The sequence below is a fragment of the Canis aureus genome, chromosome 5 (genome assembly GCF_053574225.1).
Source record: "Canis aureus isolate CA01 chromosome 5, VMU_Caureus_v.1.0, whole genome shotgun sequence".
Lineage (NCBI taxonomy): Eukaryota > Metazoa > Chordata > Mammalia > Carnivora > Canidae > Canis > Canis aureus.
This window is the reverse complement of record NC_135615.1, coordinates 36,614,523-36,627,567: the sequence shown is the minus strand read 5'-3', so window position 1 is coordinate 36,627,567 and position 13,045 is coordinate 36,614,523. Positions and strand designations below refer to the sequence as shown.

The 13,045-nt window shown below is 41.1% G+C and overlaps 1 protein-coding gene across 2 annotated transcripts; it reads right to left on the bottom strand.

Moving 5' to 3' along the window:
- Positions 1 to 5,639: 5,639 nt before the first annotated feature.
- ZMAT2 (zinc finger matrin-type 2) lies at positions 5,640 to 12,592 on the bottom strand. 2 transcript variants are annotated; one of them, XM_077897543.1, is made up of 6 exons: positions 12,450 to 12,592; positions 12,021 to 12,114; positions 10,834 to 10,957; positions 7,960 to 8,033; positions 7,352 to 7,497; positions 5,640 to 6,655 (listed from the first exon to the last, which is right to left on the bottom strand). In XM_077897543.1, the coding sequence occupies exons 1-6, from the start codon at positions 12,465 to 12,467 to the stop codon at positions 6,512 to 6,514; spliced, it is 600 nt and encodes a 199-aa protein (XP_077753669.1). In that variant the 5' UTR covers positions 12,468 to 12,592; the 3' UTR covers positions 5,640 to 6,511. The 2 variants fall into 2 exon arrangements, with proteins under 2 accessions (XP_077753669.1, XP_077753668.1); XM_077897542.1 differs by lacking the exon at positions 12,450 to 12,592 and adding an exon at positions 12,214 to 12,434.
- Between the last annotated feature and the right edge of the window lie 453 nt (positions 12,593 to 13,045).

Below are 13,045 nucleotides of genomic sequence, written 5' to 3'. Positions count from 1 at the left end.
TCTACCCCCAACATGGGGCTCAAACTCACAACCCCAAGATCAAGAGTCATATGCTCTAACAACTGAGCCAGCCAGGCACCACAATCCAATGAGTTTTCACAAGAACTATACAAATTAGGTGCTTTGAATGTTAATGTCTTGAGATCAGAAAGCAGTGTGACAGGTGCGGTTATTTGGCTAAGATTACAGAGTGTGGATGTTCTAGATCCATGGTTTGAACCCTGTACTCTGTTTCCAGAGCCCAGACCCTTAAACTCTACACTAAAGGGCAAGTGGGCTTAAAGTAAGATCTTGATACTTGTGCAGCCACCTTCATAACAGCACTAATTCACCACAGCCAAGAGGTGGAAGCAACCCATTCAAGTGTCCATCAGTGAATAAATGGATAAACAAAATGTGGCATATAAATATACAGTAGAATATTATTCAGTCTTAAAAAGGAAATCCTGCCACATACTACAGTATACATGAACCTTGAGCACATTATGCAAAGTAAAATAAGCTAGTCACACATACAAAAGAAAGCCAGTCACAAAAAGACAAATACTGTATGATTCTACTTATATAAGGTACGTAGAGTAGTCAAATTCATTGAGAGAAAGAATAGTGGTTGTCAGAGGCTGAGGGTGGGCACTGGAGTGTTTAATGGATACAGAGTTTCAGTTTTACAAGGTGAAAGAAGTTCTGGAGATGGGTGGCTGTGATGGTTGCATAACAACGTGAATGTAAATACTACTGACTGTACTCAAAAATCGCTGAAATGGTAAATTTTATGATCTGTGTATTTCACCACAATTAAAATTTTTTTAAGCAAAAAAAATGAGGTGGCATTCAGTTTTCCACAGAATAATGCCAGGTTGGGCTCTACCTCCAAAAAAAGCACATTCTATTTCACTTCAAACTTCCAACAGAAGAGCACACTTGAAGAAACACTGCCTGCCTAATTTGCAATTGCTGAACCTGGAAATAAAGACATTTCAAAATGAACAGAAAATGGCAGGCATTATAATAAGTCAACAAAAAATGAGAATAAATATATATATTTAAGAATCTAACTATGAGGGCAGCCCAGATGGCTCAGCGGTTTAGCGTCGCCTTCAGCCCAGGGCCTGATCCTGGAGACCTGGGATTGAGTCCCACGTCAGGCTCCCTGCATGGAGCCTGCTTCTCCCTCTGCCTGTGTCTCTGCCTCTCTCTCTCTCTCTCTCTCTCATGAATGGATAAATAAAATCTTTTTAAAAAAAATCTAACTATGAAATGGGAAAACAAAGATGACACTCCAACCGAAATTAAATAACCTTAAACAGTCATTTGGTGTTATGAGAAAATATTACAAATAAAAAATAAGTCAGAACAAAAGTGGACCAAAAAGAAAAATATAAGACAAGAGTTAGTCAAAATCAGGAAAAACTGAAGAGGGACGCCTGGGTGGCTCAGTGATTGAGCACCTGCCTTCAGCCCAGGGCATGATCCTAGAGTTTGAGGATTGAGTCCCTCATTGGGCTCCCTACATGGAGCCTGCTTCTCTGCCTGTGTCTTTGCCTCTTTCTTTCCGTGTCTCTCATGAATAAATAAATAAAATCTTTAAAAAAAACTAAGTAAAAATTTTTTTTTAAAAAAAGGAAAAACTGAAGAAAAAAACAAATCATCTCAGGGAAAAAAGAGACTAATTTATACGATGTCCAAGGGAAATATATTTTACTTAAAATATCGTAAGTGATATTAAGGAAAGAAATAAAAACAGTCAAGAAATGAAAATAAAAATCAAGAAAGCAATTAAGAAGGATCAAAGAGAAAGTGCTAAATACCAAGGCAAAAAAAATCCAATATATATAAACAAAAAAAGCAAAATAATGGAATGGATACAATATTCAAAATTATAATACAAGAAAACTTTCTGGAAATAAAACATGAATCTACAAATCCAAAGGGTCCTCCATGAACCTAGGAAAATTGATATGGAATGGTCAATTCTGAGATATACCTTAGAAAATCAATTAGAATTGAAGGGAAAAAAAAAACATCCAGGCCTCATACAAAAAGACAAAATCATTTAGGAAGGGAAGAATCAGGTTGGTATTTTCACTACAACATACAAAGAAACGCAGCAAATCAGTTTTTAAAAACTCAAGGAAAAGAAATGTGAACCAAGATCTTATATCCACCTGTCCTTCAAATACCAAAGCCATAAAAATCAGTTTTAAAAATGCAAGAACTCAAGAATACAATATTCAGGAAACTCTCTTGAGGAATTTATAAGAGAATGAGTTTTTTCCAAGTAAAGACTGGGAGGAAATTCAAAAAATCTTATGATGGCAAGCATTAAATAAATCACATTGTAGATCTCTAAAATAAAGGTGATTAGGAGTGGAAAAATAGTATGCAAGCTTTTTTTCCCTAAAAACATTACTTAAAAAAATGGGAGTAAAAGAAAACAGAACAAAATAATTGTGGTTACATAGTAGGAGGGAGTCAAGATATAGCTGACAAATGAAAATAGATTCCAAATGAGGAAAATAAATTTGAGGACCTGAGAAGATACAAGCGTTACTAACCTCTAGAACAAACGCACAAACATTACTAAACACCAAAAGTAAGTTTAAGTGAGTTTTTCATTTATTTGTTTAGGGTTGTTTTTTTGTTAGCATTTACCCACTTTCTGGCACTAAGACACTCCAGGTTCATCTCCTTATTTCCCCAGTCCTAGCATCAACCATTATCTCCAAGGAGCCTGGTTCCTGGTGTAAAGGATGCTTAACATCCACTGGATACCTAGTCACTCTGCTGCTCTGGACAGGAGAGGAGTTCTAAAACACTCTCTCCAAGGCTTATTAGTGGGGGAATGAAGAGAGCCAGCACAGTGGCAAAAGGTCTGGAAGGTTATGAATCACTTGAGTGGTGAGAAGATGCTTTACTTGAAGGAACTGCTCAGCTAGGGACAAGCTGGCCACATCCTCTAGATATTATCTTGACTGGCAAGAAAAACATGTGATAAAATAAATTAAATCGTAACAGGAGTGATCCAGTACACTCTAGCATCCAAACAACTGCCCTACCCAGACACTCGGGAGTGCTCATCTGCTGAGGACACACTGCTATAAGAACTCCTCCGTTTAACAGCCTAGCGAGCTCTACCAATCAGGTGCCTTCCAAGTTTATTGTCTTGCAGCGGTCACCTGGTCCACAGGTCTCTGGACATCCCCTTCAGCCTCTATGCTGGCTGAACAACCACAGGGAGTCACTCTTTGACCAAATCAATTTCACAGTGCCTGAGTCAAGAGTGGAATGTTTAAAGGTGCAAGGTGTATTCAAGGCCTTACCTTGGAACTCTGAAACTAAACAAGATATACCTAACAGCCCCTCTCAGGTGCCATAATAGGTGTTTCATGGTATTATTTGTTAGCATTTTAAACATTTTAACCTCCACATATATTTATTCCTGGGTTTTGGGACCAAAGAATAAATAACCCCACATGAATACTCTATTCCTTTTATGTACGTTGTTAAACAGCTAACCTTTCTCTTCCCATAATTTCTTCCAGTTAACCAGTTAGCATTTCAGTGTATGCCCTTCCAGTCCTTTTTCTCAATCTCTTTATTTAACTGTACATATAATATAGTTTTATGAAGGAGGTTGGGGGGGTTATGAACATCAATTTGTCTGGTATTGTTTTTGTGCTTTTTTACTTGATAGTATGTCTTGGTGATCTTTCTTGTTAATACACAAATCTGATTCATATATATAGTAATGGTTGCATTATGTTCAAGAATAAATGTACCAGTTTTATTTTAAATGTTTCACTGTTATATAAACAAAGCTGCAGTAAACTTTCAAGTATATGTACACAAACACAGGTATGTTTTTAGGATAGACACTTCAGAGTAGAATTGCTGATTAAAGAATCTTCACATTTAAATTTTTGGAGGGGGTTATCAGAGCAATGCAGCAAGAGTCCCTGGGGGTGCCTGAAATCATCCAAACTTTTGTTCCTAGGTACTGTAAAAGGCAATTCCACCAGAATGTAAATTCCATGACAGTTGGAACCCTGATGCCTTACCCTAGCAAAGACTACCAGGTCCTACAACTTGTTCAGTATCTTAGCAACCACTGAATAAATGAACACATGTAGGAGAGTAACAGGCACATTCCTCAATCAGAATGCAAAATTTTCAGATTTTAGAAAGACCACAAACACCAAAGAAGTTTCTCTTCCAGAGATTCCTGAGTTATCTGGGATTGCTCTGGGCTCCTAAATTTCCATTCCATCTCCTTCTTCCCCCCTCCCAAGTCACCATCTTGAGTCTCTTCACATATCCATGACCTAGACACACCCCCTTAGACTCAAACCCACTTGCCAGTCCCAAGAGAATTGAGAGAACCTGTTGTTCAAAATCACTTTTTAGTACAGGTGACCATAGTTAAGATTTCACTGTACCAAAGAGAGAGAAATCACTTGAAGACAATCTGAATTAGACGGTTTCCTGAAGAGTAATGAAAAATGCAAGGAACTCAGCTGACGCTTTCTCCAGCCTGCCTTGAAATGGAGAGCAAAAGGGCCCAGCCTACTAGAGTAGAGCTGTTACTTGAATGACCTGTAGAGCACATAATCCTATCAAGGAAAGAATCCACTAATCTGCCTGCAATTGGCCAACAAATACCATACATGAAACTTTGAGCCAGTAGACACACATTCACAGTGATCCCAATGGCAAGACTGAGCATCAGAAATAAAATAGGCAAAAGTTATGCCTGGTAAAAAGGGAGTTATGTACAAAAGTCCAAAGGGAAGAGCATAGTACTTTAAGGGACCCAAAGGTAGTTCAGATGCTTCTAGGGGCCAGATGCGACAGAGAATGTAAATAAACCTTGTGCTTATTTACACCAAGGTTGCTGATGGCAGCCTTCTTCACACACACAGAACCCACTTTTCAGGATATAGAACCAGTTAAAATTACAGAATTCATCTGCTTGAAGTTTGTGTAACTATTGTTGGTTTAAAAGACTGATTTTCCCCCTATATCCCTAGGATCTGGCACAGTACCCAATTCAGGGAATATCAAACCTTTTTCTTTAGTTAAGCAGTCTGTGCCTTCTAATTCTCAAGTCAGACCAAAGTAGGGAGACAGCTTGTCAATGCTTCTCAATGGGACTGGCAGGAGGGATTTCACCCCCAACTCCTGGGGACACATCCTTATTTGTCAAACTCGGGCAGGAGGTGCTACCAGCATCTAGTGAGTAGAGGCTAGGGACACTGCTAAACATCCTGAAATGCGTAAGAGAGCCTCCACAACAAAGAATTAACCAGCCCAAAAGGTCAACAGTGCTAAAACTGAATAACCCTGTGCTTAGCCTAACTGCAGATAGCAAGGAAAACACCAAGTTCCACCCTAAATTCTGCTGTTCCAAAAACAGACCAAAGGAGGCTAAAATTATAGGAAAAGTTGTGTTTAGATTCATCTGGACACACATCCCATCAGAGGAAAATACAACTCGTGCTGAAGGAACCTAGAAAAAAAAAGTGACAGGGCTCAAATGAAGGGAGAAAAAAGCAGCAGCTCTATATGTAAATATTCAGTGTAGGAAAAAAAACAAAAACAAAAACAATACACTGGGAAGAATATGGAATGTTCCCACCAAATGTGAATAGGCCCAGTCAATGCCATTTATTATACATGTTGAACAGTCTCTGAGACCCAAGGGCTCCCATATAAAGTTTTTTTTTCTTTTTCTTTTTTTGCATCAAATAGGTTCTTCCAAGAGCCTGCTCACAAGGAAGAAAAAAAGAGTAATCCTCAATAAAATGAAACAAACAGGAAAGGCTGAACAGTCTACGTATGAAAAACAAAGGTTAAAAAACTCACCAGACAAAAACCACACCAAACACTCATCCCATTTAATTTCCTGTTACATGCACTGAGGGAGCCAAGAACATCAGGCCCCAAGGCAACAATGCTCTGAGGATCTAGCTCAGGCTCCCTCTATGTGACAAATTCATGCACACACGCCCGCACATATCACTGACCCAGGCAGAAATACACATGCATGCACAGGCAGTAGAGAACCACAGGAGGTTTGGGGGAAAGAGGGCTGGTCAAAAATGTGCTATCAACTGGACACTGGGGACCCAGAGAACCCTTCTGCTGCAGGCTAAGCAAGAGTCAAAATTAAAACAAATGGAAAACACAGGATAAATGTCAGCTGCTCAAAGAGATTGGACAGATGAAGAGGGAAAGATGCAGGGGGAGGTTTGGGAAAGCAGCCTCAGAAGAGGTTTTTCTTTATTGGGAACTCAGGCAGAGGCCCTGTGACTCCAGTGATATGCTGAGGCTGAAGGAATATGCCACAGCATTACCTCTGCATCCTGTGTTCTCTCCCAAAGTAGAGGGAAACCACCAACACCCACCCTCTAGTCCACCCCCATTGCAGCTCTTAAGGACTTTCCCAAGTCCCCCCCCCCCCCAAATGACCCCCACACACACACAGTTAACAAAAGGCCAAGCATAGAAAGCCTCAGTAACTCTTCTTGGTGGAACCAAAGCCAGAGAAGCCCATCACAGCTGCCATCTCATCATCCTCCTCAAATGTCAAGTCCTCCTCAGCCCTCCTTTTCTTCTCCTTCTGTTTCTCTTTCTTGTAGGCTTTGGCCTTTTCCTCCTAGGGGGGAAATCACTCAGAATCAGTTCAGACTCCTAAGCCAAATGTTGAAAGAGACAAGTGAGTGTCAAGATTCCTTTCTATCTTTAGGAGAAAATAGTAAAGGCAAGTAAAATTTCAAGAGCAGAGGAAAAGCCACAGTAAAGATTTTAAGAAACAACAAAAAGAAGTTTTAGCCTGTGAAGAGTATTTCTCAGTCCTACATCTCTAGTTCTTAAAAAGGTTATGAAAACAGAACCATATAATAGCAACTATCACCCTGGTGCATAGAGTATATGCCAGTAATTGATCTAAACACTTATGTAGATTATAATCTAAGATCTCTTAATATGAGAAAACTGAGACATGGAGAAGTTATATAACTTGCCCAAAAGTCATAGCTAGTAAGTGAAGGAAAGAGAATTCTGACCCAGTCAGCCAAGTTCTATGTGCCTCTTGGGGACTAGGTGAATTTAATCCCTCCTATAGTTTAAAGAAAAAAAAGTAGGCCCAGAGTCTAGGAAAAAAGGATAGGTTTATAACCATATCCTTCAGATCTTGAGAGTCTCTAAGGAAATATTTATTATTTCCCCCAATACAAAGAGATTCAGGATACAACTATCCCCTGAGAGGAGGAGTGGATGAGGAAGACAGCCTCCTCATGATTAGTAACATAAAATTCAAAGCTGGAGGACAAAGGATGGAAAAAATCCTTACCTCTTCTCTGAGCTCTTTCATCCTTTCCTCAAAATCATAATCCTTCTGTTTCTCTTCCATCTTCTTCTTGTTGACTTCAAAACGTTTCTTCACCTGATCCAAGGTGGAACGTTCCACACGCATAGACATGCCCAGATTTCGCTGATCTGGGTGGGATCAATAGCGAAAAAGGTAATGACATTACAATATCTTCAGGCCATCAAAAAGTCTTTGACATTAAAAAGAAAAAATTTTTTCATAAAATAATACACAGCAAAAATAATTATAGCTGGAAAACAACAACAATAAACAACCCTTGGCTTTACTTGTTCCCAGAAGCAGCAGCTACAAATAGCAAGATGCAAGTGGCTTTCAACTGCCCCTAGTGAGCAAATGCATACCAGTGGGGACAGCGAGGCCTTGGAGAAGACTGTGGTCTGAGCTTGTTGAGAGCCTAAAACAGTGTCTCATCTCAGTGCCTCCAGAAACATTAGATTATGAAGTAAAGGATGAAGCAACCGGAGAAATTCTCAGGCATTAAAAAAAGATTCAACTGAAACCACTCCTTCCCCTACCCCGTCTCCAAAACCCAATCCCAGTCCTAGTCACAAACTACCTCCAAGCCTTACGTTTCTTTCCATTAATGTGATCCAGGAAGTTGATGGAGTCCTTCACCACACAATCACAGACATTGCAGTAATACCTAGCGAACAGAAGAAACAGCACTTGTGGTCAAATCTAGCTTAAGGATCTTAATGTTTTCAACTAAGAAACTCATTTTTGGGGATGCCTGGGTGGCTCAGCAGCTGAGCATCTGCCTTTGGCTCAGGACGCAATCCCAGAGTCCCGGGATCGAGTCCCACATCGGGGCTTCCTGCAAGCATGGAGCCTGCTTCTCCCTCTGCTTATGTCTTTGCCTCTCTCTCTCTGTGTCTCTCATGAATGAATGAATGAAGGAATGAATGAATAAATAAATTAAATAAATAAATAAATAAATGTATAAATAAATGTTAAAAACCTCATATTTTCAGGCAAATTTTCTGTTTACAAGAAGGCAGCACTTCTCATTTTTATAAAGCCTTACCTCGTGGAAGAGTATGGTAGCCAAACTCCAAGATAGCCCCACAATGATTCTCAAATTCATGGTATGCGTACCTTGTGCAGTTCCCTACCAATTTGTACTAGAATTGTCCTGTGACCAAAAGAATATTTCAGAGCACCTAGGTGGCTCAGTTAAGTGTCTGCCTTTGGTTCAGATCATGATTTCAGGGTCCTGGGACTGAGCCTGGCATCTGGCTCCCTGCTCACTGGGGATTTCTGCTTCTCCCTCTGGCCCTCCCGCTGCTCATGCTGTCTCTCTTGTTTAGTCTCTCTCAAATAAAATCTTAAAAAAAAAAAAATTTCAAAAATTACGCTGTGTCACTTCCAAGAATAGGCTATTAAAAAAAAAAAAAAAAAAGGCTTCTGGGACGCCTGGGTGGCTCAGCGGTTGAGCATCTGCCTTCGGCTCAGGGCGTGATCCTGGGTGCAGGAATCAAGTCCTGCATTGGGTTCCCTGAGAGGAGCCTGCTTCTGTCTCTGCCTATGTCTCTACCTCTCTCTGTCTCTTATGAATAAATAAATAAGTAAAATCTTTATTAAAAATTTTTAAAAAGGGGCAGCCCCGGTGGCTTAGTGGTTTAGCGCTGTCTTTAGCCCGGGCTGTGATCCTGGAGACCTGGGATCGAGTCCCACATCAGGCTCCCTGCATGGAGCCTGCTTTTCCCTCTGTCTCTCTGCCTAATAAATAAATAAAAAATCTTTAAAAAAAAAAAAAATTGGGGGATCCCTGGGTGGCGCAGCGGTTTAGCGCCTGCCTTTGGCCCAGGGCGCGATCCTGGAGACCTGGGATCGAATCCCATGTCGGGCTCCCGGCGCATGGAGCCTGCTTCTGTCCCTGCCTGTGTCTCTGCCTCTCTCTCTCTCTCTGTGACTATCATAAATAAATAAAAAATAAAAAAATAAAAAAATAAAAAAAGAAATTTTTTTTTAAAAAAGGCTGCAGTGTTAGTCTGTCCATGTCTAACTAAAGGGTATTATGCGGGGTGAAATAAGTTAATGGGAGGAGGACAAACAGTATATGGTTTCACTCATACGGGGAATATAAAAAATAGTGAAAAGGATTATAGGGGAAAGGAGAGAAAAAGAGTGGGAAAAATCAGAGAGGGTGACAGAACATGAGAGACTCCTAACTCTGAGAAATGAACAAGGGGTAGTGGAAGGGGAGGTGGGTGGGCAGTTGGTGTGACTGAGTGACGAGCATTATGGGGGACACTTGACGGGATGAGCACTGGGTGTTATACTATATGTTGGCAAATCGAACTCCAATTAAAAAAAATACAAAAATTAAAATTAAAATAAATAAATAAATAGCCTGTCCATGTCTTACTCTTGGGAAGCCACTTGCTTTATTGTCAACAGCACTAGAGGCCCATGGGGCAAAGAAGTGAGGCCTCCAAAGCACTACATGAAAGAGCTTTCAATCAAATCATTCAGCCCCACTTAAGCCTCATATGAATGCAGACCCAGCAGACACCTTCATTGCAGCTTTGTGACACCCTAAGCCTTTCCAGATTACTTACCCAAATTGTTAGCTATCTGTTTTATGCTGCTAAATTTTGGTGAGTTAGTTAATTTACACAGGAATAGGTAACTAATACAGAAAAGAATGATGTGAGGTGTTTTTTTTTTTAAGATTTTATTTATTTATTTATGAGAAACAGGGAGGGGGGGAGAGAGGGGCAGACACAGGCAGAGGGAGAAGGAGGCTCCATGCAGGGAACCCGACATGGGACCTGATCCTAGGACCCCAAGATCATGCCCTGGGCCAAAGGCAGGCGCCAAACCACTGAGCCACCCAGGGATCCCTGATGTAAGTTTTCTAAGCAATTCAGACATGTCACTCATTGCTATCTGTTTTGCTCTCCTGCTAGAAAACGTAAATGAATACTGTAGTAGTGGTGGGCAAAAACAAAAGTCCTTACAGGACACCTCTTCTCATGGGTCATAGTCTTGGTCTAGGAGGAAAGTGTACAACCAAGCAATCCGTAACAACTACAACCTTTGCAGCCAGTCTGGAACCTCAACTCCCTTTATTCACCATCAACAGCTTCTAGGCTCCATTCTAGCTCGAGAAATCTCTCCCCTAGAAATGTTTTCAGGAGTCCTTTCCTTCATTTCTTCCTCTTCAGATATTAAGAAAGAGTTACAGTGCCAATATGAAGAGGTCTACAGAGTAACTCCTCCTAGAGACACTACCATGTTTAGTTGAGGCCTGGAACAGGAGTGACACAAAGAAATATCTAAAGGTAGGACTATTAAAAAAATAAATAAAAATAAAGATAGAATTATAAGTAACATGATTGCTATCCTGGAGCCAGAGAACCTCTCCTCGACACTTGCTAAAATCAACACAGTTTATTAGACCTAGTCTTGGCTCCTGAAAAAGATGAAAAGTCACTCACCCTCCCATCTCAGATTGTGGCGTGGTCTTGGTAATGACAATTGTCTTCCCAAGCTTGGATTCCAGGTCCACTTTATAGTCCCTATGCCGGAGAAGCTCCCGTTTGACTGGCTGTACTGGTTTTCCTAAAATATAAGACAGAAGAAAGTCCTTTTATTATTAGAGTTCCTTAAGCAGAAACGAAAAGAAATGCATGAAACCCAATACACAGATGTCTACTCTTCATTTCTTTCTTAAGCCTGAAGCAGGGGGCACAAAAAGCACTTGTAGCAGCAACTAGGGAGAATCTCAACACAGGAAAAAATGATATGCAATCCCTAAACTCTACATAGCTTTTTTCCACTTCAAAGCCAATAAGTCTAAAAACAAAGTTTTTTATTGTTAACTGAATTGAAGAAAGGAATTAATTTTCACAAAGAGTAAACTTTTAAAAGAAAAGCAAGGACACTCAGTAATACTTTCAGACAGATACCCCAAGTGTAACACACAAAAAAGAATCTCTAGAAGGCTGGGGAAGATTTTCTAAATGGGACCAACATTCAGGCAATATCTGTTACTTGCTACTGTACAAATTAGATCAAAACTAAAAAGATCAGTTTGTGCAAGGTGGTGTGAAAGTAAAGTGAAAGCATAAGAAAAAATAAGGATTCTTTTTGTATAATGGATTCTCTAACTAGGAGAGGAGAATCAACTCCGTAACATTGTACAAAGCAGAGAAACAGTACTACTAACCACCAGCTGAAACAATCACACATTCCTCCCAGTACCCTCACTCTTCTCAGACCACAGGGGAAGGACTTGATTGGACCAGTTATATTCTTCCCCTTAAGTGACTTCAACGGAAAGAGTTTCCTCAATAGGAGTAGTGCATAGCAGCAAAATACTCCACATCTCTGTCACTACTAAGGCTTCTCCTCTCTTCTCTGCACTTGAAGAAAGTACAAAACGAGCTAAGCAAAAAGAAGGCAAGAAAGCACAGGAAACAGAGCTGGGAAATACCTCTGAGTATATTCAGTCCATCTCTTTCCTCCCATTTTATACAGTAAGAAATGGAGAACCAGGGAGGCAACATTCAGCCAGAGGTTACACAAGGTACCAACCAGGACATCGCATTTCAACTCCCCACCCGCTCTCCAGCTATGGCTTCACCTCTACGATACCTCTGCCCTTTAGGGAGTAGGCACCCACCATCCTTCTTTTCTCTCTCTTCCGTGAGCCTCTTCTCGGCGAGCTTCTCATATTCATCTTTGTCCCACTTTCGGCGAAAGTCCAAGTTTTTTGTCTGTAGGGAAAAAAGCGCTCAAGATTCGTCGCTAATCATATCGGAACCCTAGAGAAACGGAGGGAACCGCGTCCACGCCGGCAAGGCGACCCCCCGGACCTGTCGAGAGCGAAGACTCTCCACACCGCACCAGAAGGCTGAGGTGGCCTCAGGACCCCAACCCAAGAGTTCTCCGCGATTCCACAGACCCTGTGCCAGGACCCTACGAGGAGGCTCTTGAACTCGAACCATTGGGCCGCAAGGAGGTGTCGAGAAGCCAGTTGGGTGCAGGATATTCCGCGCTACGAAGGCACCCTCTGCCCCCCGACCAAAGCCTCCTCACACACAACACCTACCCCGCTGCCCGACGCCATCTTCACTGCGAAGTGAATGGGAAGCCGGAAAATGACGTAAAAAGCGGCCCTGAGCCGTAAAGCAAGCTTGCCCTCCAATAAGCTTAGAGTTTCGCGTTCTAAACGAGCTAAGGACTTCTAAAACAGGGTCGTCGGCCCCTCCTCTGACCCACGGAAATGGTGCATGCGCATGGAGAGCATGAAGCAATACGGAAGTAAGGGCGCGTACTAATGTCTTTTGCCTTGGTTTTCTAAACAATCATCTGATTTAATTCAACTGGTCTATTTTATAAACAAGGAAGCAATTTGGATCAGGGCCCTTTGATCTAGTCTTAAGCAACTGTGCATCCGTTTGCCAAGTTTCTAATTTTTAAGGCTGAAGGAATTATTAGGAGCCTCTAGCTGCCCTATTTACCTGTATGCACTAAAGATATGGCCCGCGACACCCAGTGTTTCTAAGTTGCAGCCTTTCCAGCGCATATATAGAAAGCAATTTTTGCACACTCTTTATTTTGAAGCAATGCTATCATCATTCGGTTAAATCATTTTTCTTTCAACTGAGGAACTTTATAATCATTCAATCAATAGGGCACAATTTA

What these genes read in the sequence shown, in the direction of transcription:
- ZMAT2 (XM_077897542.1), bottom strand. Translation starts at nt 12,345, where the DNA reads ATGGTTCGAGTTCAAGAGCCTCCTCGTAGGGTCCTGGCACAGGGTCTG. An exon ending in AGAGTCTTCGCTCTCGACAG is followed by an intron (nt 12,115 to 12,213) that starts GTCCGGGGGGTC and finishes TTTTCCCTACAG; the next exon opens with ACAAAAAACTTGGACTTTCG. An exon ending in AGAGAGAGAAAAGAAGGATG is followed by an intron (nt 10,958 to 12,020) that starts GTGGGTGCCTAC and finishes CTTATATTTTAG; the next exon opens with GAAAACCAGTACAGCCAGTC.